Source organism: Triturus cristatus, chromosome 4_2, assembly GCF_964204655.1.
Source record: "Triturus cristatus chromosome 4_2, aTriCri1.1, whole genome shotgun sequence".
Taxonomy (NCBI): domain Eukaryota; kingdom Metazoa; phylum Chordata; class Amphibia; order Caudata; family Salamandridae; genus Triturus; species Triturus cristatus.
The window spans coordinates 801,925,443-801,948,820 of NC_140586.1; the positions used below are offsets into that span (position 1 = coordinate 801,925,443).

At 44.7% G+C, this 23,378-nt stretch overlaps 1 protein-coding gene across 1 annotated transcript in view; it reads left to right on the top strand.

The window, feature by feature from the left end:
* LRRC41 (leucine rich repeat containing 41) overlaps nucleotides 1–21,912 on the top strand; it is a 229,010-nt gene extending 207,098 nt beyond the window's left edge. The window contains exons 9-10 of the mRNA XM_085602751.1: nucleotides 14,316–14,391; nucleotides 21,133–21,912. Coding sequence (XP_085458877.1) covers nucleotides 14,316–14,391; nucleotides 21,133–21,364 — 308 coding nt within the window. The 3' untranslated portion in view covers nucleotides 21,365–21,912. The remainder of the gene's footprint in view (nucleotides 1–14,315; nucleotides 14,392–21,132) is intronic.
* The last annotated feature ends 1,466 nt before the right edge of the window (nucleotides 21,913–23,378 follow it).

The window sequence follows — 23,378 nt, forward strand, 5'->3', positions numbered from 1 at the left end:
TCCTCAATAAATGGACGAAGGGCACGTATTTCATCCAGTACAGTGTCCAAGGAAGCAGGCGAGACATATTTCGGTGAAGGAGGATCCTGCTTAAGACGTTTGGTGGAAGAGGATGAAGTTTGCAATTTAATTGATGAAGTCGGCGAAGCCACTGATCTTGAAGAACTAGATTGCGCCATCTTGCCGGTACTTTGTATTGGGGAAGTAGTATGAGAAGCGCAGGAATCCAAAGTACTAATATTAGACTTTTTATTAATAAAAAGCAGTTTCTTACTCCTTCCCATAGGTAACGGACAGAGAAAAAGCCAGAAATCTGTAGGGAATTAGAAGTGTATCTTTTCAGCATAAAGAAGATTTGGTAATGTAGTGTGCTTCAAGAATAAAAAGGCAAAAAGTAAACGTTGGGAGTATTACTTGCGTGTAAGCTACCAAATTAAGCTGCCAAAGTGAGGCAATTGTAGAGAGAATCAACATTGGTGAAAATTCAAAATGGCGGCCACAAATGAGGAGAAAAGAATCTTCAAATTAACTCCACGCAAAATCGGAAAAAGCTAAGCTCAAGCTAAAAAGGGGGCTGGAACCAAAGGAATCACTGTGGCATTTCCCGTCGCAGGCCGGAGCTCCGTATTAGGCGGCCATCTTGTTTTGCGCCGCGTGCCGCTCCCACAACCGACCAAGATTAAATCAAAGGACCTTTGATGCGGAAAGTTAATTTTTGGCAAAACCCTATATCAGAGTCACGAAGACTTTCAACATTGAACTTTTCTTTTTTAATATAGCCTGTACCGAACCACACTTACCTTTTGAGGTTAAAAAGACCCATGTAGAATTCTAAATAGCCCAAGCAATGAGAAACCAACTGAGGAAACTGATTCTACAGAGAATCAACCAGAGGTCCCGGTTTACTTGCCACTGTAAAATGGAAAAATGAATAAGAACTCATGCATGTGCTTTATTCTTCTGATCAGGAGCAAAACAGAGGTTCTAAGAGGAGTGCCCTATAGATTCTCTAGATCATGAGCAGGATGTGTATCTCAACTAATCTTCTTCACCCTCCGACATTTTAGTTTACCTCATTGTAATACAAAGTGATATATAGACCTATGCTATGGGGTCACAGATGGACAACGAGGCAGAGGAATCTTGTTTTGTCTTTGGAACTTTATTCTCTCTGAAACACAGGAGGCAGGACTTACTCGTGCTCCCTCGTTTTATCTATAAAGATAAGGAGATTTTCAGAAATCCTGCAACATTAGTTAGAGAAAGTCAGCGGTTCTTTCTGGAGCAATGGAAGAAATGACCTCAGACCATCAGGAGGTACAGACTGTTTAACAAAGGTATTGTACACAGTGTCTCCAAAAAACTATCTCCAAAATAAAGCACATAGACCTTTGCTAATGGAAGTAGTCCAGACAATCTTACGAAGGAGTTGCATACAAAAGGTTCTGTTTCATGATCTGTATCGGAGAATAGGGGGTGCAAGGAATGTCTTAACTGCCTTTCCTATAAAAAAAAAATGATGGCAATCTTTGATCAATTCAGGTCTCATTGCCCATTAGATCCCTCATCTGTCTATCTGCCTCTTTAGAATTGAAAATGACTGCCTTGTATTATGTCATCCTATTATTAGATCAGGCCAACCTTTTGGAAATAATTAATCTCAGGGATGCATATTTTCACAATTGAGGCACCAGATGCACATCATAAGTACCTTAGATTTTTGATAAGCTGCAAGGGGAAATCAATGTAATTGTCAACACTTTGAGAAAACAGACATGGTTTTGCCTAGGGGTTTGTGGGGGGGACTAGTGCAACCAATCTTAGATGATATCAGTCTGTAAGATCACACTCCTGGTGACCTTTTCACAGCAAACGGAAGCAATTAAATGTCAACATTGTTTCTCGGTATTCTCACCCCCAGCCACAGGGCATGATATCAGTTGGTCAGCGTCTTTGCATATGATTACTCCACGTTTCCACTCATACCACATGCCCATCAACAAGTGCAGAATGTTAAGTAGTAATATTTACTAAACCTGGGCAAGTCAATCATCATTGTTTTAAGTGCCAGAAGAATACTCATTTATTTAATTGAAAAGATTCACACCACACGGCAGTCATACCAACCTTTTCTGTCAAATGTACCACAAATGTTTGGAAAGTCTGTAACAATGGGAAAATTGCTTCGAAGATTGTGAGACCTACCCAATTATATTACTCATTAGCAGAGAAGACATTATAGGTTAACCCAGGAGCACCTTCAACTCAGAATGACTGTAATATTAAATTAACATTCTTTATTACTTCAAATATGTCCATCAAGAAAAGTAGAATCTAAGGATGGCAATTGCTTTGTGGGGTATTATGGGCTTACATGAACGCCATTGTAAACATTTATTTTAGTGTTTGTACATGTCCAACAACTAGATGATGGAATATTGGACAGTATATGAATCTAGAATTGCCCCAGGCCACAAAACTATTATTAGAAGTAATTATTTCCTTTCTCATCACTAAATCTCTGGTCCACAACACCATCCTTGCAACCCCGCTTCCTGCATCAAAACCATCCCCTGCTACCACAGTTATTACCAGATAACCTTTCCCCATCCCCCAAACACACTATACAAACACACACAAGCACGCATAGAGAAATTAACAGAATTCGCTCCACCCACTGCTGCAGTAAAATACTCCTGATGGGCATTAGGTGTTTCTTTTTTTTCATTAAGCTTTATTTTTATTTTCCAAAATAAAGGCAACACACATCTTATTAAAGAACAGGACAAGTACAAAGAAAGATTATTACAGCATTCCCTTGCAGTGTAAATAAAAAATAGTCTATCCATAGCTCACATGCGTTGAATTTGTGGCAAGGTGCATAAGAGCTGTTGAAAGCAGCGTCCGCCTATAACAATCTATTTTTGTAACTTCCAACTTCTCATTGAGCAGTCATGATCCCCATCCTTTTGTTTCCATCAGCTCTTCAATATGTCATCATCAGAGGCTTCCAAAAATTACTTCATCTGTACATGGTTGTGTTGCCACATATCTTTTGGTAATTGTATTGGCTCTTCTTCATTCACAATATAGAGTGCTAGATCGATCAACTATGAAATATAGCTGGGGATGGGGGTAAATTGTGCATCTAGAAAAGGGAAGTACAACTTTTATCTAGTAGTGAAAGTACCATAAATTTCTATTTAAACACAAGACCATACTCTGAAAAGAATAGGCATTGGGAAGTTGGGCATGATGTAACAACCTAAGGCTGCAATTTGCCTTTGATTGCCGTTGTACTGTAGCATCTAGTAAGGAACCTATATTGTAAGAGCTTATGCCCAAATTAATTCACACCACTGGAGTCATTAGACATAATATTCAAGTTTGTTCCTATTTTGCCCAGACTGCTAAAGCAGCCTGTGCCATGGCATCCTGGAGTGCTACAGTAAGTTGGATCAAGAAACGCCCCCCCCCCCCCCCCCGCACCCCCTCCTATCATTAGTGTAAGAATTTGGGTTGCTAGTTGAGGAGGGGTGAAAGCCTTTTCAAGCAGCAACCACGTTTCTTCTCGGGGTGAAGTCCCAAGTAAACTAAATTAACCTGTGCTCAACGCTTGAGTAGCTTGGCACATAGTAGGCAGGCTTAACTCTGAGGTAATGTGTAAAGTATGTATGCAACCCTTCAAACAGTAATACAGTGAAAACACACCACAAAAGAGCCAAAAACAGAGTTAGAACAATAATTTGTAATAAATGAAACAAGACCAAAGGAACAAATCTCTAATCAGTAGAACTGGAGATACTCAATTATTTAGTGAAATTTGTGCCAAAAGGTGTAAAGCACCACCTGTGAATATCTGGTTGCACCAGACCAGGACAGTCACAAGTTCAGGCCGACTGCAATGGAGCATGGGCTGACTACAGGGACCCATTTAGGCCCGCTGAACAAAGTACCTTCAATCCTGGTTTGCGGAGCGTTGCATGGGTCTGCGTCGAAAATGTGTCAACCAGCCAAAGCGATGCATAAGGTTTCCGAGATGCGGGTAAGATGTGGTGCAATCTCCTGTTCTCTCGTCATTGAAATCTCATTGATGATAGAGTGTGATGTAAAGTCTGGAATCTGGAATGCATCACGCAGTCTGGGCGGTGTGTCGGTTCTGAGGAGCTGCGATGCAGTGTCTGACGCGAGGGCTTGCGCAGAGGATGAGTCACCCGGCAGCAGTTCCAAATACAATGCAGGCTGCAGCACGATGTATGCCTTTGCGATGGGTCCAATCGATGCAGCAGCGGCGATATGTACATTTTGCTCAGGGTTGCGCCGCACAGCAGAGGAGATGCGTTGGTTCAGCTGTCTTCACAGAGGCTGGCAAAGCACCTGAAGCCCACTTCCAAGGGTCCTGGACTGGTGTGGTACCACTTGGCAGGATATATTCTCAGATGGTAGAGTCTAGGTGCAAGTGTATAGGGGTTGGAAGCCTTTTATGTTCCTGAGGCTTCCGATCAGGAGACCAGCCAACTAGCCCTTGGAGTTACTCTTGAGTTAGAGATGTAGGTCCAGTCTTTCCCACCCAGGCAAGAGGTCAGCAGGTCAGCACAGCAAAGCAGCATTACACAAAGGCAGTAGTCCAGCAGAGTGGCAGTCCTTCTTCCTGGCAGAGTATCCACAGGCTTTAGAAGTGCACTGAAGAGTTGGTGTCTGAGGGACAGTATTTATACACAGTTGTGCCTTTGAAATGGGGAGAAACTTATAGAGACATGCGTTTGAAGAGCACAGATAACCAGCCTTCTTGGCCCTGGCTCCAAACTACAGGGTCGTATGCAGCCCTTTGTGTGGAGTCAGGACACATCCTATTCAGTTGTGAGCGGGGATGGGCCCAGTTTCTCCCTCCTATTCTGCCGGTGATGGCCTATCCAGTCACACCTAATCTCCCAATTGTGTGTGGCTGTCTGGGAGTAATACACAAAGGCCAACTGTCAACTACACCCAGTCATGTGACTAGAGACCGGCTACTATAACTAAATGGCTAAGGCAGAAAAATGCCAACTTTGCAAAAGTGGAATTTTTAGAATTGCAATTTAAAATAGGACTTTACCATAAGTTAAGATTTTAAATTGGTATTTCAGAGATCTCAAACATGAAGTGATTACCTGTTCCCATTTGGAAATTACACTTGTTAAATGTAATAAGGTGATACCAATGTTATCCTATGGGAGAACTAGGCCTCGAAGTAGTGCAAAACAAATGTAAGACTTTTTCACTACTAGGAGATTTTTGTAAAACTTAAAAGTATATACATTGAATTCTGTCCTGTGGGCTGTCCAGGGGTACTTATTTGTATTAAAAAAAGGTTTAGTCTGGGCAAAAGGTTTATTTTGCCAGGTCGCATTGGCAGTTTAAAACTGCACACACAGACTGCAGTGGCAGGCCTGGGACATGTTTACCGAGCTACTTAGGTGGGTGGCACAATCAGTGCAGCATTTAATTTAAAGGCCCTGGGTACTTGTAGTACCACTTTACTAGGGACTTATAAGTAAATTAAATATGCCAATTGGAGATAAGGTAATTCAGTATGTTTTAAGGAGATAGCACAAGCACTTTAGCACTTGTTAGCAGTGGTAAAGTGTGCAGAGTCCTATGGCCAACAAAAACAAGTTCAGCAAAATAAAATGGAGTGAAGGCAAAAGGTTTGGACGTGGAGAGGTGTGGCTCACTAGTTAGTGGCGGCAGACCCGTAAGCAGAGAATCGGCCAGGGACCAGGGTTCAATTCCCAACGCGGCAGGGTCGTGGACCAGGGTCAAAACGGACTCGATAATTCTCGCCTCGGTACCTACTCTAACCAGGAACACACTCGACAACTCTGGGCATTAAGCTTGCCTCATCTCTACAACGGCCCCCCACAGACGCCGGGGATGCCTGGTTTCACCTTGGAGATACCCAGAAAGGGACCATCTCACAGGGATAGCCAGGATGGGTTCCCCAGCGGTCTACAGCGCTGGGACACCCCGTTGCTGGGGTAGCTGTGCGCTTTACAAGTCTACAACATTTACATTTACATTTACGCTGCACAGAGGGCCCGGTCTAACAATTGGGAAGTAAAAAGTGAAATACTTGGGACAAGAGTAAACTCAGATTTGTGTACAAGAGCAGGGTACATATGCCCTTTGTCTCACAAATACAGCATCACCCTACCTCACAGGAAGCTTCAGCCCAAGGAAACTGCATCTCTCTTTTCCAGGCTCCAGGAGCGCAAAGAGATGAGCTATAGAAATTTTCAGTGAAATAAAGCTTCAGACACACCTTGCACAGCTCAAATTGATATCTTTCCCTAGGTGCATGAGGTAACCGATCACTTCCCACACATTCTCCAGAGTAAATCTGTGCAGGCTCTGAGTTCAAAGTCTTCTTATTGTCTCTGCCTGATTGCCTCACACCATCACTGTCTTACATCAGTAGTCACTGCTTCAACAATATTTATCCCTGGAACACCACATTATTCTTATTTGGTACACCCTGAATCCATATCCCCCATGTGAGCTTCACCTTTAACAACTCCTTTCTGTCTCCCAACAGCATTCTTTAGTTTTACGTACATGTAACAAAAAAAAGCTTGGAGTTCCTTTTTGTGACCTTTTTTTAATTGATGCAAAGGCTCTATTAACTGCTGTTATCCCTCATTATAATTAACATAAACCTTGTCCCTGAAGCAGACATAATAGCCCTTTATGCAATAAGAAAACTTGACTTTCTTATTTTTGCCTGCAGCAACAACTTCCTCACAATCCAAACCTCAAAAATGGTACCGCTAAATTGTTCCATGTAGACTCAAGCCCCACCCCTGATCCTTAACAGCTCTTTCATGTTGTTCTAACCTTCTTTGATTTATCCTGAACAAACCCGGCTACCTAGCCCTCAACTCCAGGCTGAAAACCTGGTATTCACAGAATCCAACAAGACATTGCTCACCTAATCAATATCCCCATTTACGTTCGCACTCCGATGTATCTCTGGTCAAAGATTTTTAAAACCTGTTACTCTCAAAACCTTGCTAACTCTGTTGCAACATGCAGACCTTTTAACTAAGCTCTCAACCATTTTATTCAATGCAACATTTTAATTAAATCTCATTCTTTAAGCCCTCAGAAATATCATCTTGGTTTCCCATAACACTGAGACCTGTTCCCTGTGCGGAACTTTTCTGTTCTTTAAGAGGATGGTTGTGTTAGTGGGGGAAGTAAGGACAGATGGAGAGGAAGAAAGAGAGGAGTGAGCAGATTTGGGAGAAATATGGGAGCAGGGTCTGGAGCCACTGGTCATTTCTAAAGCCTTGATAAGTCATTACCCGTCTCATTATTGCTTTTTCCATTTGATGCAGTTTGTTTTCCTGGCCCTGCTCGCCAAACAATGTTTTGCAATAAATGTCTTACACTCCTCTGTGTTAGGCCTAAGGCTGCTCATCCACACTACCACTAAATAGAGCTCTTTGGTTTTACATTGAGCCTTGTTCACTTTTGGGGAACCCCTGGACTCTCTGCACCCTGGTGGCATACCAGATACAGAGCCCGCTTCCTACAAGCAGCTTCGCACTGATGCCTTTCTGGTCCGGAAATGATGTGCAGAGCCTATATAGGCGCCACTCCCGCTCGCTGAAGTCCGTTCCTTTCGTTCTGTGCCTCTAGAAGTGGATCCGTAGCCCTCTTTGTTTCTCTGAGATGTTACCTCGAGCATTTCTTTAAGGTGCAAAAGAGGTCACCCCCAAAAACTGCAGTTTGTAAGCCCTGAATGGTTGAACGATGGGTTTTAAGCCCTGTAGGAACTGTCGCACACAAATATCTGTGACGGATCCCCATCAGGTGTGCCTATTGTCAGACCACGACGATGGGTTTTAAGCCCTGTAGGAACTGTCGCACACAAATATCTGTGACGGATCCCCATCAGGTGTGCCTATGGTCAGACCACGACTCCAAGGCCTGCAGTGACTGTGGGTCAGTGGATCCAAAGGCCATCAGGGAAAGTCAAAATCTTGCGTCACCAAGCAAGTTTCAGGTATTCAAAATAAATGCCTCAAAGCTAGATTCCAATTGGGCATTTACCTGAGCAGATGCGGTGGTGGTACCACCCTTCTAGGTCTCGCTTCTTAAGTTTGCCAACTTTGGAACTGATGCTGCGGCTAGTTCTGCTCACCTATGCTCTAGCAACGAGGATCCCAGCTGACTCGCTCTAGCATGGCATGCCTCTGGGTCCCAAGGAGCCGAGAGGCCTTCAACCTTGGATACCGCAAGTGGGTTGGCCCACTGTGCCATTTGGACCCTTCGGGCCTATTTTGCCTCCGGCTCTTTTCTTACTTCCAGCACCAAGACCCACACCAACCTAAGGCGCATCGACATAACCAATGCAAAAGGAGGTGTCTCCGATAGTTCTGAAGTTGTGCCTGAATCTGCCCGAGGCACCACTTCCTCTACTTAATTTGCCACAGGGCAGACAGCACTTTCTGCACTCCCTTTTTGTGACAGATTCGGATAATGACTGACCCAGGTTCTGAGATTGCTCGTCCTTACCAGGATGATAGTTGGAACGAGGACTTGTAGAAGGCTAGTGGCCTTGATGAAACCTAGTAGACCGATCTCTTTTCTCACCTGGGTTAGCCACAGAGGAAATCCGCTTTCTAAGCCATGGTGATGCGTAGAGCAGCCGAAGTTCTTGACCTCCAGCTTTCAAACTAGCGCAGGTTAAGACAAATCTATTTCCCGAGGTCCTTCATCCAGTGCAGACCTCTTTGGAGCTGCTCCTTCCTTTCAACTGGGTTTTGGCGGACACCTTAGGGGTTTGGGCAAAGACGTGCTCTGGCCCACGAGTCATTCGACAAATCGCTATGCTTCATCACCCTGCTTCAGACAATCCAGCTATTTTTTCCTCGCAGCACCCCTCACTAAAACGCCTAGTGGTGCAAACTTTCCTCTCCCCCGGTCGGAAATTTAAATGAGTGAAAACATTCGGCAAACATGTCTTTTCCTCTACCAGCTTGGCCCTCCACTCAGGGAATGCCAGGTTGGGAAGATTCTCTCACATCCCTTGGGACTCAGTTGCTCAAGTCCTCCCTAGTATGCCTGAAGAACTTCCCCCTGTGCTGTCTGTCAGTACAAGTTGGTCATGAGTCAGCCTCTTCATAATTCGTTGTCAGTTGGACACCACCGATTCCGTCGCCATCAGTGTTGCCATTTGCCACTATGCATGGCTGCAATCGACTGGGTTCTCCGATGATGTCTTGTCCTCCTTGATGGACATGCCATTTGATGGGACTCGCCTGTTCAGGGACAAAGCTCGTTCCACTCTCGAATGTTTTAAAGCGAGCAGAGCTCTCTGGGCCTCTCCAACCCACCTCACCAACCGTGACAGGTCTATCTATCTACCTTTCCTCCAGCCTCCCCAGGGAACAGTTGAAGCCAAGTTGCCAAGGTCAGCATGCCACCAGGTCTATACCCTCACCCCCTCTATGCGGCCTCACTTTTCGAACCTCTTTCATGTGCCCTTACAGGGACAAAGTGACCCGGTGGCTCATACAGATTGTTCGCAGGGAATATCCATTACCCTTCCTTTCCGTCCCAGTGCATGTTCCACCATATCCCTTGTGACTGACTGGGGACCACCTTTCCTTTGTGTGGCAGGAAGCGCATACCCTTTTGGCCAAAGCGGCTGTTGAGAGGGTGCCAGTGCCAGAAGTAAGACCTGGTTGATACTCCTACTACTTTCTGGTGCCCAAGAATGACGAAGGAGACCTCCGCCGATTCTGGACCTGCGTTCTCTCAACACATTCCTCTAGATGGATTTATTCAAAATGTTCACCCTGGCCCAGGTTGTGTCTGCCCTCGAGACTGGATGGTAGTATTTGACCTGTAGGATACCTATTTCCATATAGCCATCTTCAGAGCCCATTGTCGCTATCTGAGTTTCATGGTGTGCAGGAGCATTTTCTGTTCCCTGTGCTTCCCTTTGAGCTCACCAGTGCCTCTCTGGTGTTTACAAAAGTGACGGCGTCGGCAGCGTGCCTTAGAAGGTTAGGATGCCAGTCTTGTTCTACCACAACAGCTGGCTGTTAAAGGTGGGCTCACCCCAGGCAGTCGTCAACCACTTCCAGACTAAAGTGAACCTCCAGTTATCTTTGGGGTTCACTATCAATCTGCCAAAATCACACCTGACTCCTTCTCAGGCACTCCCCTTTATTGGCGCCATTCTGGCCATGGTTCAGTTTCCTGGTTTCATGCTTTTCGCCTGGGAAAGAGTCCAGGACATTTAGGCTATGATCCCGATCTTTCAGCCTTTGTCCTGGATTTCAGTGAGGTAGACTCTCAGGCTGCTGGGACTGATGGCTGCCTGCATCCTGCTGGTCACACACCTCAAGTGGCATATGCGGGCTCTGAAGTCCCAGTGGACTCAATATCTAGGGGTTTAGATTTCAGAGGAGATTGCAAAAGATCTGCAGCGGTGGTTGCTGTCAGGCAGTTGGATCAACAGTAGACCTCTCTACCTTCCTTGGCCAGAACTGACAATGGTGACCGATGCCTCGCTGCTGGGTTGGGGCGGCAATCTGTGCGAAGTGGCAATCAGTGGCCACTGGTCTCTACAGAGTCCCATCTCCACATCAACTTTCCGATCTGATGGCCATCTGGTTGCCGTTGAAACCCTACCTTTCATCCATCAATGGGAGGCTGGTAAAGGTGCTCACAGATAACACCACTGCCATGTGGCACTTCAACAAACAGCAAGGGTGGGGGTCACAGACCGTGCGCCTGTGGAAATGGCTGGACTGCTAAGGAATTTTCCTGATGTTGAACCACCTGGCACAATCTGAGTCCTAGTGTGGGCGAGCTCAGCCTTTGATGCCTAGCTGATCATAAGGGGCAGGTACACCCTGAGGTGGCAAGGGTTTTCTCCAGCAAATGGGGCGAACCTTGGCTAGATCATTTCACCACTGCAGAGAAAGCACAATGTCAGCACTTCTGCATGTTGGAGTTTCCAAGCCATCTCTCGCTTGGAGATGCGTTCTGACTTGAGTGAAATTCAGGAGTCCTGTATGCCTTTCCACCGAGACCACTCCTGCCTCGAGTTCTCAAGAAGATCAGGGCCAACTTGAGCCAATCTTTTCCTCGTGGCTTCGGATTGGCCACAGAGTTTGCTGTCCAGAACTCCTTGAGCATCTGTCCTCTATTTTGGCTGCTCCTCTAGGAGGACCTGCTGTGGAAACAACAGGGCAGGGTTCTGCACCAGAGACATCACAATCTCCACCTTCATGTTTGCAAATTGAGTTTAATAAGCTTGAACACCTTTGCCCTTCCTCTGGAGGTGGTATATGTAGCCAGGCATCCCTTGAAAAACTGTATACGCTTGTTTGGTGTAGCACGTGTCTTTGACTCCCTCCAGGTCAAGTTATCTGACTTTCTCTAGTTTGCTCTGTCTCTTACCCACTAAGGCTTTGCGTTGGGCACTATTATGGGTTATCTTTTGTACCTTTCAGCCTTGCAGTTGCAAGATCATCCCTTGTTGTTTAAGTCACTGGTTGTGATCTGATTTTTGAATGGGCTACAAAACTTGTTCACTCCTTCTCCCTTTGTAGTGCCTCAATGGGACCTAAATCTAGTCCTGACTTATTTAATGTGCACTCCGGTTGAACCGCTTCACAGCTGCCCTTTACGGCTCCTTGCTATTAAGACTGTTCTCCTCATTACCTTGGCATGGCCTGTAAGTGATCTTCAAGCTATTTGTGTTAATCCACAGTCCACTACCTTCTTCCCAGACAAACTGGTTCTGTGACACCTTTCCACGTTGCTCAAACGACTAGCTTGTCAGTGTTTTATGCTCCGCCTCACTCCAAACTCTATTTCCTGGACCTGAAGAGAGCACTGAGCTTCAACATAGATCATACCAAAGACTAACAGGTTGATGATCAGCTCTTTGTGGGGTATGCTGGAGCGGAAAAAGGCAAGGCAGCGCCGAAGAAAACCATCTCTCACTGGATCATGCTCTTCATTAAGGTCTGCTATGCATTGGCCAAAAAGCAGCCTCCAGAAGTACTGTGTGCTTATTCTACAAGGGCCAAATCTGCTACCACTATCTCAGCACACAGGGTCCTGGCCTAGACATTTGCCATGTGGCTACGTAGGCGTCCCTTCCCATGTTCACAGAGCACTAATGCCTGGACGGTCATGTTCGCTGAGGAAGGCTTTTACCCTCTCGGTCCTGCAGGACCTTCTGTTTTGAGTCCATTCACAGACCTAGCACCGAATGGGTATTGCTTTGGTTTCTATTCAGAAGGAGAGGAATCTACAGCTAGAAGTCTCTATCAGAAGAAAAAGTTAATTACCTTTGGTAACGCTGTTTCCGGTAGAGACTCTGTGGCCACAGATTCATCACCGACCCTCCCAGCCTCCCTGTTCTGTGATTGAACCCTGTCCATTAATAGGATCCCAAGTCTAGAAATCTGGTCAAACCAATTTACTTATGGGGCCTCGTATCTAGAGGAGTGGATAGTCTCAAAAGCTCGATAGTGATACGTATATTGGCTATGCATGTCATTTTTGGGACGGAACATTGTTAGTGCGTAGCCGCATGGCACCACCTTCCGGCACGCAGAGGTACTGCTGAAAAGTTCTCAGATCCAGTCTGACACCTGGAGAATATTCAAAAGGTGAGGAGTCTGAAGCTAGGCAGAGACTCTACCAGAAAGAACATTACCGAAGGGAAGTAGTGTGTTCTTCAATTCTAAGTAATGCATGCAATTAATAAGTCATTCATAACTATTGGTTTTATTCTACTTAAACCTTAATGTGTCAAGTTTGGGAAAGTTCTGTTACCACTTCCCAAATTTTACCAGATTTCAGCCCAAGAGCATATTGAGATATTAGCTTATTATTGATTGAAAATATGTGGACAATATCAGCACCTATGTTAAATGAGAACATCCAGGAAAATGTTCTGAACTTGTGAGCATGCTGCACCTTTAAGATTTTACAGCTCATTGGCGCGCCTAGGAGTTTGGTGGATCGGGGATGGAGTTAAACCTTGCATCACTAAGCGATGTGTCCCAGAGACTAGGTTCAAAATAGCATTTCAAAATACAATCGGAAAGAAAAAGGACTAACTCAAAAAGTGAGTTCTGGAGCGCAATCTAGAAAATCATAAAGGTTTATTACAAAATTCAAAATGTACAACACAAATAGTAAAGTGCAAATGAAACAGATCTTGTTTAAATTCTTAAAGTCATTGCCATGAAGGCTCTCTGTGATAGCAAAATACGAAATAACATTCAAAATCAGGAATAGACTGAGTAACAAATGTGTAGCAAAATCAGTAAGAAGTCTGATAGCATCCAACAGGAAAATCTCTTGCTCACTCGCAAATTCAAAGGTTTATACATTTTCAAAATGTACAATACAGAAATAATAAAGTGCAAATGCAACAAATCTCATTTAAATTCATAAAAGCATTGCCATGAAGGACCTCAGTGATAGAAGAATACAGAATAACAGTCAAAATCAGAAATAGACTGAGTAACAAATGTGCAGCAAAATCAGTAAGAAGTCTTATGGCATCCAGCAGGAAAATCTCTCACTCACTCGCAAATTCAAGGGTTTATCCATTCTCTCCATAAGAGAGAATTAGAACTACAAAATCACATGATGTGAGCAAAAAATTACTTGTTCATTAAACCATTTTACAGAATTTTAAATTGTCTTATATCCCACCACCATAGTATTAACCCACTAAATGAATATTGATTCAGCCCGTTTGACCTAATGTCATCCGGAGTTGTTAGAACAAACTAGTTGCATAAACAAAAGTGACTCATTGTGAATCAATGCACTACTGCGTGTAAGCAGAAGATCTGGTAAAATATGGCACAAAGCTCTAGCAGGCTTTTTACGAGAACTATGTGCAGCAGAAATATAAACTGAGAATAAACATGACAATGTGACGTCCGTTTTAGACAAGATGGCATTAAGGTATGATTTAAGCATAAGCCAGGAAAACACAACTTAACATGACATAACAAATTTGTTTCAACTGTAAATGCTTCTTGTCAAGTATACACATGTAAATGCGAATCTGAAGTAATTACCTCTGCACACTATTAATGTAAATTTCTTTTTAAATGCACAAATGGGTTATCAAGCTGACAATTCTATTTGTACTGAATTTGGTAAAAAAAGTTCATATTTGTTTGTGAATTTCTAGAGCATGTGTGCTCTTGTTTTGATTGTTGCACAGCTTCGTGTTTGATTTTCCTGCTCAGTGCTTTACTCAAATCTTTCATTTTCAGGGAATGATGGACTAATCTTGCTAGCAGACATTTTTGCAGATGATTCCTTGTCGCGGGTTCATTGCCTGGATGTTAGGTAATCGGATGTGTTTTATATTGTCATTCTGAGTGTTTATTTTTATAAATGTCTTTAAAAATTATTTGATTCAAATAAATTCCCTTTTAGCTATCGATGAGCAACCATTTTTTCACCTTCTAATGTTTTAAAAGGAGCTCCGCCGCCTCTAATTTGAAATATGGTCACACTTGCAGTCAATACAAACCTGCTACAGCAGGGCTACTTTGTTCGCTTCAAATACCACAGAGATGGATTAAAAAGCATAGGTAGAGAAGGAGCACGACAGTTGGAGGCAAAAAAGCAAGGAGCAAGACACGCCTTCCTGGGAAGAACAAACTGAATAGGAGGGAGGGGAAAGGGCAGAGGTGGAGAAAAAGGTCCAGATTGAGGCGTCAGGAGTGAGGTGGGCGTGGAAGCAGAAAATGAATTGAACTGCAAATGAACAGTGTGGAGGCATAGAACCTAAGCGAACGCCATGAAAGCAAATTGATTGAGAAAGTGAAGCTCTTGGTAAACACTTACTGGGTTAGTGTGGCAATCTATTGCACATGTGAGTTTGAGAAAAGACACATCGGGCTGAGGAAGAATTGAGACCAGCCAATAGAGGTCCCCATTTCCTAGAAGATGCAACAGGTAAATCCTCAGGCACCAGACCCCTGGTCGACAGGACGACAAACCTGGCTGAAGAATTCCCATAAGACATGATGCAAATCACATGTTACACATCTCAGATGTCACCCACTGCTTAGATAGCGCAATAACAGCTCTCATGTTAAATTCCATTTCTCTATGTACTGAAATATCTCAGTCCCCGGTCTAGTTCAGGCCCAGTGTTCATTGCAGGTGCAGTTGTGCATTAATATTGTGCAATCTTTTCTTTTAAGGCTTAAAATTAGGGCAATGAAAGAAATGGAAAGACACGTAGTGTAAGGACCTCTACAGGGAGTGACTGTCAGTAAAGAAAGCAGCAGGAATTAGTGTCTTTACATAGTGTGCATCAGGAGGTTCTGGACCTACTGCAACAGGAGTAAAGAGTAGAAAGGTACATAAAAGGTGCATGGCCTAGTTCAACAAATGGGCAATGATAGATGTACTTCATTAGTTGAATGGGGTAGCATGCATTCTGTGAAGATGGTAAGACTGCAAACAGAATCTGTGATTGGCATCAAGATTCTTCAAAGTCAAATAATAAAAGATTAGAAACTTTGCAATCACTTATGCCCCAGAGGAAGAAGTTGGGAATCCAAGGTGGTCTGTGAAACACATTAAATAAATGGCTGCCCAAGACAGTAACTTACTTTGCTACTATGATTCATGACTTGAAACCGGTGCAAAGATTGTAGATTGAGGAATAGTTGCTGTTGGAAGAAGTGATGGTTGTGGCACACTGACTTCCAGCCTGTGCACATATTTGAGAAAACCTTGATGGGTGGTTTTCCATGATGAGAATTCTTGTGGCATACTACCAATCCAAAAGATAGAGAGGTAGGGGAGTCCTTAGCCGATACAATAAGTTTCCATATGCCCCACTTTTCAGGGGTAGATCAGCAGAGGGCACAAACTACAGAGCACATAGTCTGGCAGGTAAGGGACAACCCAGAAGAAAGCTGCCAGACACCCACAATATCTGCCCACAAATTGTTCCTTTTCCCCCCAGGTACTGCATGAAGAGGCAAATACTTGCCAATAAGACAGTAGCTATAGCTTCCTTCTAGAGGTGTAAGAATGAGCACCGTCCTAGAAGACAACGCTATACTGACTGGGGTCCTAAAGACCAAAGGATCTTCTGCTAGACTTCAAGGTGTAAGCCTGCCATTTGTAGCAAAAGACTACCATTTTCTTCTAGATTGCAGCAGTGCCTTCAACCAAAAGGATGGGCTATATTGAATAAAACATTCATATCTGATTTAAAATAAGGAAGAGTATTGTCTACGCAAATGCACTTGAATTGTTCCATTTCAAGGAAAGATAATTAGGAAGTAACACTGCACCAAGGTGATAAGTACATGTTGTGATTTCATATAGATATTGTAGTAATTTCATATTGAAACAATATATTATTACTTTCCTTTCCAGCCATGAGAAAGTTCTACAACGATGTTGTGTCCACAAATGGCTAAAGCCATGTTTGCTGACATCACAACAGATTTAACTATAAATGAAATCAAATCACTTGGCTGAATGACAATTATGATAAATATAATTGAATGACATCTTAGAAAACTACTTAAAATAAAATGTATTATAACCTGGCTTTGTAATGTAGAGATTCAAAGGTGTGCCATTGAAATATAAGGAACGTATGTATAAATCTAAAATTATGACTGAGGTGGCACCGAAAAAAGGGCAAAGTGAGGATCATTTAGGCAACCAAATCTTCAGGAAGTCAACGTCTGTTTGCACATTGACCCATATAGGGTCTACAACAGTTAAAGCAGAAACCACCTTAAATGCAATATTGCATTTATTTTGTGATAAAGAATGGAAGCAGAATTTCTGAATATTTCGGTAAGATAGTACAGGCAAAAGTGTATAGCTTTGTGGCACAGAGAGCGGGAACACCAGACCTAGACCCTAATATCCAGTCTTGAACCATTTGCACAATGAAAATTGCAGAACAAACGATGGGCTTACCAACACCAATATATGAAAGAAACACGTTAGTTATAGATTCCTTACTTTAGAATTACCCCTCAGGCGTCAGACTGGATCCGGTAAGTTTTTTGTCAGCATTACCTCTGCACGTCGAAAGGTGGCGTCGGTCGGCTCCGTGTCCGTCGTTGGCATCTTGGTCGCCGGGATGACATTGCGGAAGCTACTTATTCTGTTTCCACGCCAGCCAGCGCAGATCCGGAGAGGGCGGTACCTCAAGTCACTGTTTGACTGACTTTTTTAGCGACTTTTGTCGACGTCTTTGAGTCTACGACTCCTGGTGCACGTAGGGATGCCCAGCTTCAAGGCATGCGGCTCCTGTAGTCGACTGTTGTCGGTTGCGGATTTGCACTGCATGTGCATTTTTTGCCTGGAGTGTGGCAACGACCCCAAGTCGGCTCCGTGCCGTTCGAGGTCCCTGTCTCGAGGGAGGTCGAGGTACCGGTCGCGGAGCCACCATCAGTCTTCCAAGTCTTCGCACACGGGGTTGGGTAAGTCAAAGCACAAGAAGTCGAAGAAGCATAGTCAATCCGCTGACGCGACGAAGGGTGCGGGCCGAGCCCAAAGTGTCGACTCTGGGCTTTCCTCCCTTTTTGGGACATGGGCGACTCCTGCCCAGCTTCGAAAATTTTACGAGGCAATGCATGCCATCTTTGGGCAGCTCGAACCCGCCAGCGCGCCTTCGGGCCCCGCGGACTCGGTAGGTGGACCGAGGCCTTCTCCACTGACGGCTCCAGCCCCGGTGCCGCAGGCCTCCCTTGGATCCAGGCCTGGATCCGTATCGGCATCGGTTGACCTGATAACACCTCCACCGGCGCCGCTTACATCCTGCTGGTCGATCATGACAGGTGGCATATGCGGGCTCTGCAGTGGGACCTGAAGTTCCAGTGGGCGCAGCATCAGGCGAATCTGTCCGATTGCGTCCAGATCGCGGAGGGCACTGCACGACAATTGCACTGGTGACTCACGAACGAGGATTGGGTCAACGGCAGATCCCTCTCCCTTCCCCAACCAGAATACACAGTGGTGACGGACGCATCCCTTCTGGGATGGGGCGGCCACATGGGAGAGGTGGAGATCAGAGGCCTCTGGTCCCAAGCGGAGTCCGTGCTCCATATCAATCTTCTGGAGCTCCGGGCGATCCGTCTTGCACTCAATGCATTCCTTCCTGATGGTCCGGTGAAGAGTAGTGCAGGTGTTCACGGACAACACCACGCCATGTGGTACTGCAACAAACAGGGCGGGGTGGGGTCATGGACCCTATGTCAGGAGGCCCTCCGCCTCTGGACATGGCTGGAACATCAGGACATATCCCTGGTGGGTCAACACCTGGCAGGTTCACTGAACACCTGGGCCGACTAACACAGGTGCATGATGGATCACGAATGGCGTCTTCACTCAGAGGTGGTGCAAGGTCTCTTTCGACAGTGGGGAAAGCTTTGAGATCTATTCGCCACCGAAGGGAACGCGCAATATCAGCAATCCTGCGGGTTGAAATTTCCAAGGCGGCACGTGCTAGGTGGCGCTTTTCAGCGCGAGTGGGGTTGCGGTCTGATGTACACCTTTCTGCCTATACCACTTCTACCCAGAGTGCTGAAGTAGATCAGGCGCGACCGGGCCCAAGTCGTCCTTGTGACTCCGGATTGGGCACGAAGAGTCTGGTATCCCGAGCTGCTCAACATGGCCATCAATCCTCTGACCTGCCTTCCTCTTCGGGAGGATCTTCTGTCGCAGCAACAGGGGATGGTCCCCCACCTGAACCTGTCCAGCCTCCACCTCCTTGCATGGAGATTGAGCGGCGGCAGTTGACGTCTTTTAACCTGCCTCCCGAAGTTTGTGATGTAATCTTGGTTGCCATGCGCCCCTCCACACAGACGGTATACGCCTGCAGGTGGAACAAATTTGTGGCATGGTGCACAGCAAAGGCTGTGGATCCCCTCTCTGCGCCTCTTTCTGAGGTTTTCTTGTTCCTTCTTTTTTTGGCCCAGCAGGGCTCTGCTCAAGGCACTATCAAGGGCTATCTCTCGGCCATCTCTGCCTTCCTTCGGCTTCTATATCAGCCTTCTCTTTTTCAAGTCCCCGGTTGTAGATCGTTTCTTGAAAGGCATAACTCATCTCTTTCCTCCTATTCCCTTCGTTATGCCTCAGTGGGACAAGTTTTGACTTATTTAATGTGTGCTCCCTTTGAGCCGCTTCACAACTCTTTCGAGACTCCTGATGCTTAAAACTGGATTCCTGGTTGCCATCACATCTGCCAGAAGAGTGAGTGAGCTCCAGGCTCTTTCATCTATGCCTCCTTTCCTCTCTGTCCATCCGAACAAGATAGTTCTCAGGACTCGTGCATCCTTCCTGCCCAAGGTTGTCACTGCCTTTCACATCGGGCAGACCATCACCTTGCCCACTTTCTTTCCTCCTCCGCATCCTTCGAAAGAGGAGAGGCTCCACCGTCTGGGCCTAAAACATGGCTCTCCTTTTATCTAGACCGCACCAAACCGTTCCGGGTGGATGACCAGCTCTTTGTTTGGTACGTGGGCACCAAGAAAGGCCGAGCTGTACACAAGCGGACTATCTCCCAATGGGTCGTTTTGTGTATCAAAGCCTGTTATTCTCTGGTGAAGAAGGAACCTTCAGTGTGGCTGCACGCCCATTCCACCAGGGCGAAGGCAGCAACTACTGCTCTGGAATGGGGCGTTTCTCTGAATGACATCTGTCAGGGAACTACATGGGCTTCGTTGCACACATTTACAAAACACGACTGTCTTGACAGTCAAGTCCAGGGAGATGGCTTCTTTTCCTGTTCTCCTGGACTTTCTGGTGTGATATTCGTTCGCAGACCCACCTCCGTGGTTGGTATTGCTGGGGTATCTATTCTAAGGTAAGGAATCTATAACTAACGTTTTTCTTTCAGATGAACAAGTTAGTTATAGATTCCTTACCGCCCCACCCATCCTCCCCGTTCTGCCAACTGATTTCTAGGGTTAATGATATCCTTTCCGGGCCCTAGTTTTGTGCACCAGTGGTCAGTGTCTTGCATGGCTCTGCGTTTCTGGCGCGTAAAGTCGTGTACAGAACAGACGTCAGCGCATGAGGGCGGCATCTAAGTAGCTCCCGCAATGTCATCCTGGCGACAATGACAGATGCGGAGCCGTCCGACGCCACCTTTCGACTCGCAGATTTCCGGACCCAATCTGACGCCTAGGGGGTAATTCTAAGGTAAGGAATCTAAACCTAACTAATGTTTCTTACAGATATATCGTTACCGAAGGTAAGTAACTTGTTCCTTAACCTCGGACTGCGCCTTAAAAGAATTTGTATTGTTTCCACTAAATACTGCACTAAGAGAAACACCTCCCTGAATACAGGCAACAGCTTGTTATTTCATGGCTTGCAAGATCAAGGAATCTAGGCTTTGTGAAGCAGAGTACATTGAAATACTCCCTTTAACACCCAAAAGAACTTGATGGCAACCAAGATCATGTACTCTGGTTGCAAATCTTTTTGCTGCAGTCCAATATTACATTTTGATTTGAGCATACCTCGGAGCTCATTAGCACTACCTACAAGTATTGAGCATGCAGAACATATTTTACCCATTAACATATATTTTTAAGCATTTGGGGTTCTTTTGCTTCTTTTTTATTATGCATTTTTAAGAATGCTGCTATAAAATGAAAGGTAATCTGATATCTGTTAATAAGCTTCAACAAAATTCATAATTTAGATGTAAAAAATACGAAATTCTTGATAATGTAGTGAAATTTGTCTCTTCATGTTATTCTTTAGTACAGTACTGGCAAAAAATGTTATCTTTGGATTTTTAAAATACTTCAACATTTTAGGCTTTCTGTTCTCTAATGTTGGCCTTAATGCTCCTAGAAGCTATGATCACAATTGAAATGGTCATTTGAGCATTTTCTAGTATTTCAGCACAGAATATTACACATATGCATTCTAATATTTTTGTGATTGTTAATGCCTTTTGCCTGACCCTCTGAAAGAATGACACAAGTCAAAACAAACTTTATTTCCTTGTTTTTTGAATCTGCTGTTTGATGCCTGCGTTCAAGTTCTGTTCAAGATCATATGTCTTATTTCTGTGCTTTCCAGTTCAAACTGCATCAAGTCAGATGGACTGCTCAAGTTTGCGAAGAAGCTGGAGGATAGTCAGCAAAGGGGAGTCCGGCTCAAGCTAATGCTGCTTTCCCTCTCTCAAAACCTGCTGGATCGGGATCCCATGACTGCCCAAGAAGCGCTGCGCCTCCTCAATGGTATGTGCTCCGTGATCAGCGACAAGTGGGACTCTGCCCATGCCTTCTCTGACCATGTGAGCGCCATGTGATTTGGGCTTTCGTTCGCCGAAGTGCTACTAATGTACCTGAGAGGAATGAATATACCATACCCACATGGTGGAGGAGAAGGCCTACTTGGAGCAGAAAAATTGGACTGAGAAAGGCAGCCTGCCTCAATGTGGAAAGAAGGCACTTGATTTGATTGCAAGCCATAAAGTGGAGCTAAGACACTTTAATTGATTGTTTTATTTTTTAATCCTGCTTCCACATGGTGTGTGCAGATTGGTAATGCCCTCTAACAGCAGTAAAACCTAGGCTGTAACCTCTTTCTAGGGTGTGAGTGGGGACACTTAACAAAATGGGCGTAAAACCCTAGAGAGGCCCTTGTGCCTTTGCCACTGATTTGCTTTGATTACATGTTCTTTTGAAACTGTTCATTTTTTGGTGATGGGGTTTCTTATACTTTACCGCCTAGTCAATGTAAAGTGCATTACAGAATTGAGTGGGCACAAGAGCTAGAATCCTTCCTAAACATTTATGCTGCAAAATAAAAATATTTATGCACAAAATGTAAAAAAATAAAATTATGGGCGGTCTACTGTATTGACTTCTTTTAGAGACAGTTCGCATTACAAACGATGCCCTCAGTATATAGCTCCTCCTCTTCCTCCAACTAGGTGAAATTAATCACCATGCTTACTCTGATCATATAAAGCTGCTGGAAGAGTAGGAAAGATTTGGGTTTAGTTTTTATGGCATCTTTACAAGGTCAGTGGGGCTCCAGTGCAAGTGGTTTTAAACTAAAGCAGCTGTCTGAGAATTTGAGAACAGAATTTGAACTTTGACAACAAATATCCTATGTACCGACTAAGCCTACAATAAGGCAACAATAACTTGTAGCAACACTACTATGGTAAAAATATGCAGCTTTCCATCAAGGGTATTTTTACTCGAAAGGTAGAAATGGATCACTTTAAGGTTTGGTTTGGTTTGATTTGATATCAAATCTCAGAGAAAATCTGGCAGGCAGGAAACTCCAGCAAAGTACTCTCTGCAACCTTAAATAAACTAGTCAAACTACCTGAACCACTAAAAGAGGACAGCAGTGTGGCATTCTGCAACCAACTTTCAGGGTTCTTTAAGGACAAAGTGCAAACTATTTTTTAATCTCTCACAGATCAGGGCACTGACTGTCCAGCTGACACCCCCATTACAACTCCACTGTGCTCCGTCAATGTTGTGGATTCCTTCATTCTCCCAAACTCAGAACAGATTGTGCAGGTAGTCAGATCAACAAAATCCGGAGCACCCTCAGACCCTTGCCCACCTAAAATATTTCAAATGGCACTCAATAGTATTGGCGAGCAACTCAGCATACTCTTTAAAGAAATTATTAGTTCAGGCATCTTCCCAGACGTGTGGAAAACGGTCTCTATTCTTCCTCTACTAAAAAACCCACTCTAGATCCAACGACCACTGCAACTACAGACCTATCGCGAGGATTCCTTTCCCTGCCAAGGTCTCGGAATTTTTTTTAAACTCCCAACTCACTGCCTTCGTTTCCTCAGCAGACCTGTTGGATTCCTCATAATTTGGTTTCCGACAGGGGCACAGTATGGAGACTGCCTTGGTTATGGCAGTAGAGGAGCTCCGGGCAATATTGGACACTGGTGCCAAGGCCGCCTTGATCCTTTTGGATCTATCGGCGGCTTTTGACACCGTGAACCATGACATTCTTATTAGAAGGCTCCTAGAGGGAGGAGTCAAGAATTGCTCTAAATCTGATTAAATCTTATCTAAACAATAGGTTCCAATATGTTCAGATTGGTGATTCTTGCTCAGAGCAGTTCACGCTTCCGTGTGGGGTATCGCAGGGCTCCTCACTGAGCCCCACTTTGTTCAATTTATATGTGACCCCCCTTAGCGAATATCATCAGGTAGTTTGGCTTTTCGCTGGTTTCCTACGCGGATGACATCCAAATAGTGGTGTCCATCTCAAGCAACTCTGAGGAAACCACTGAATGCTTCAGCCAGTGTATGTCCCACGTAGACCAATGGATGAGT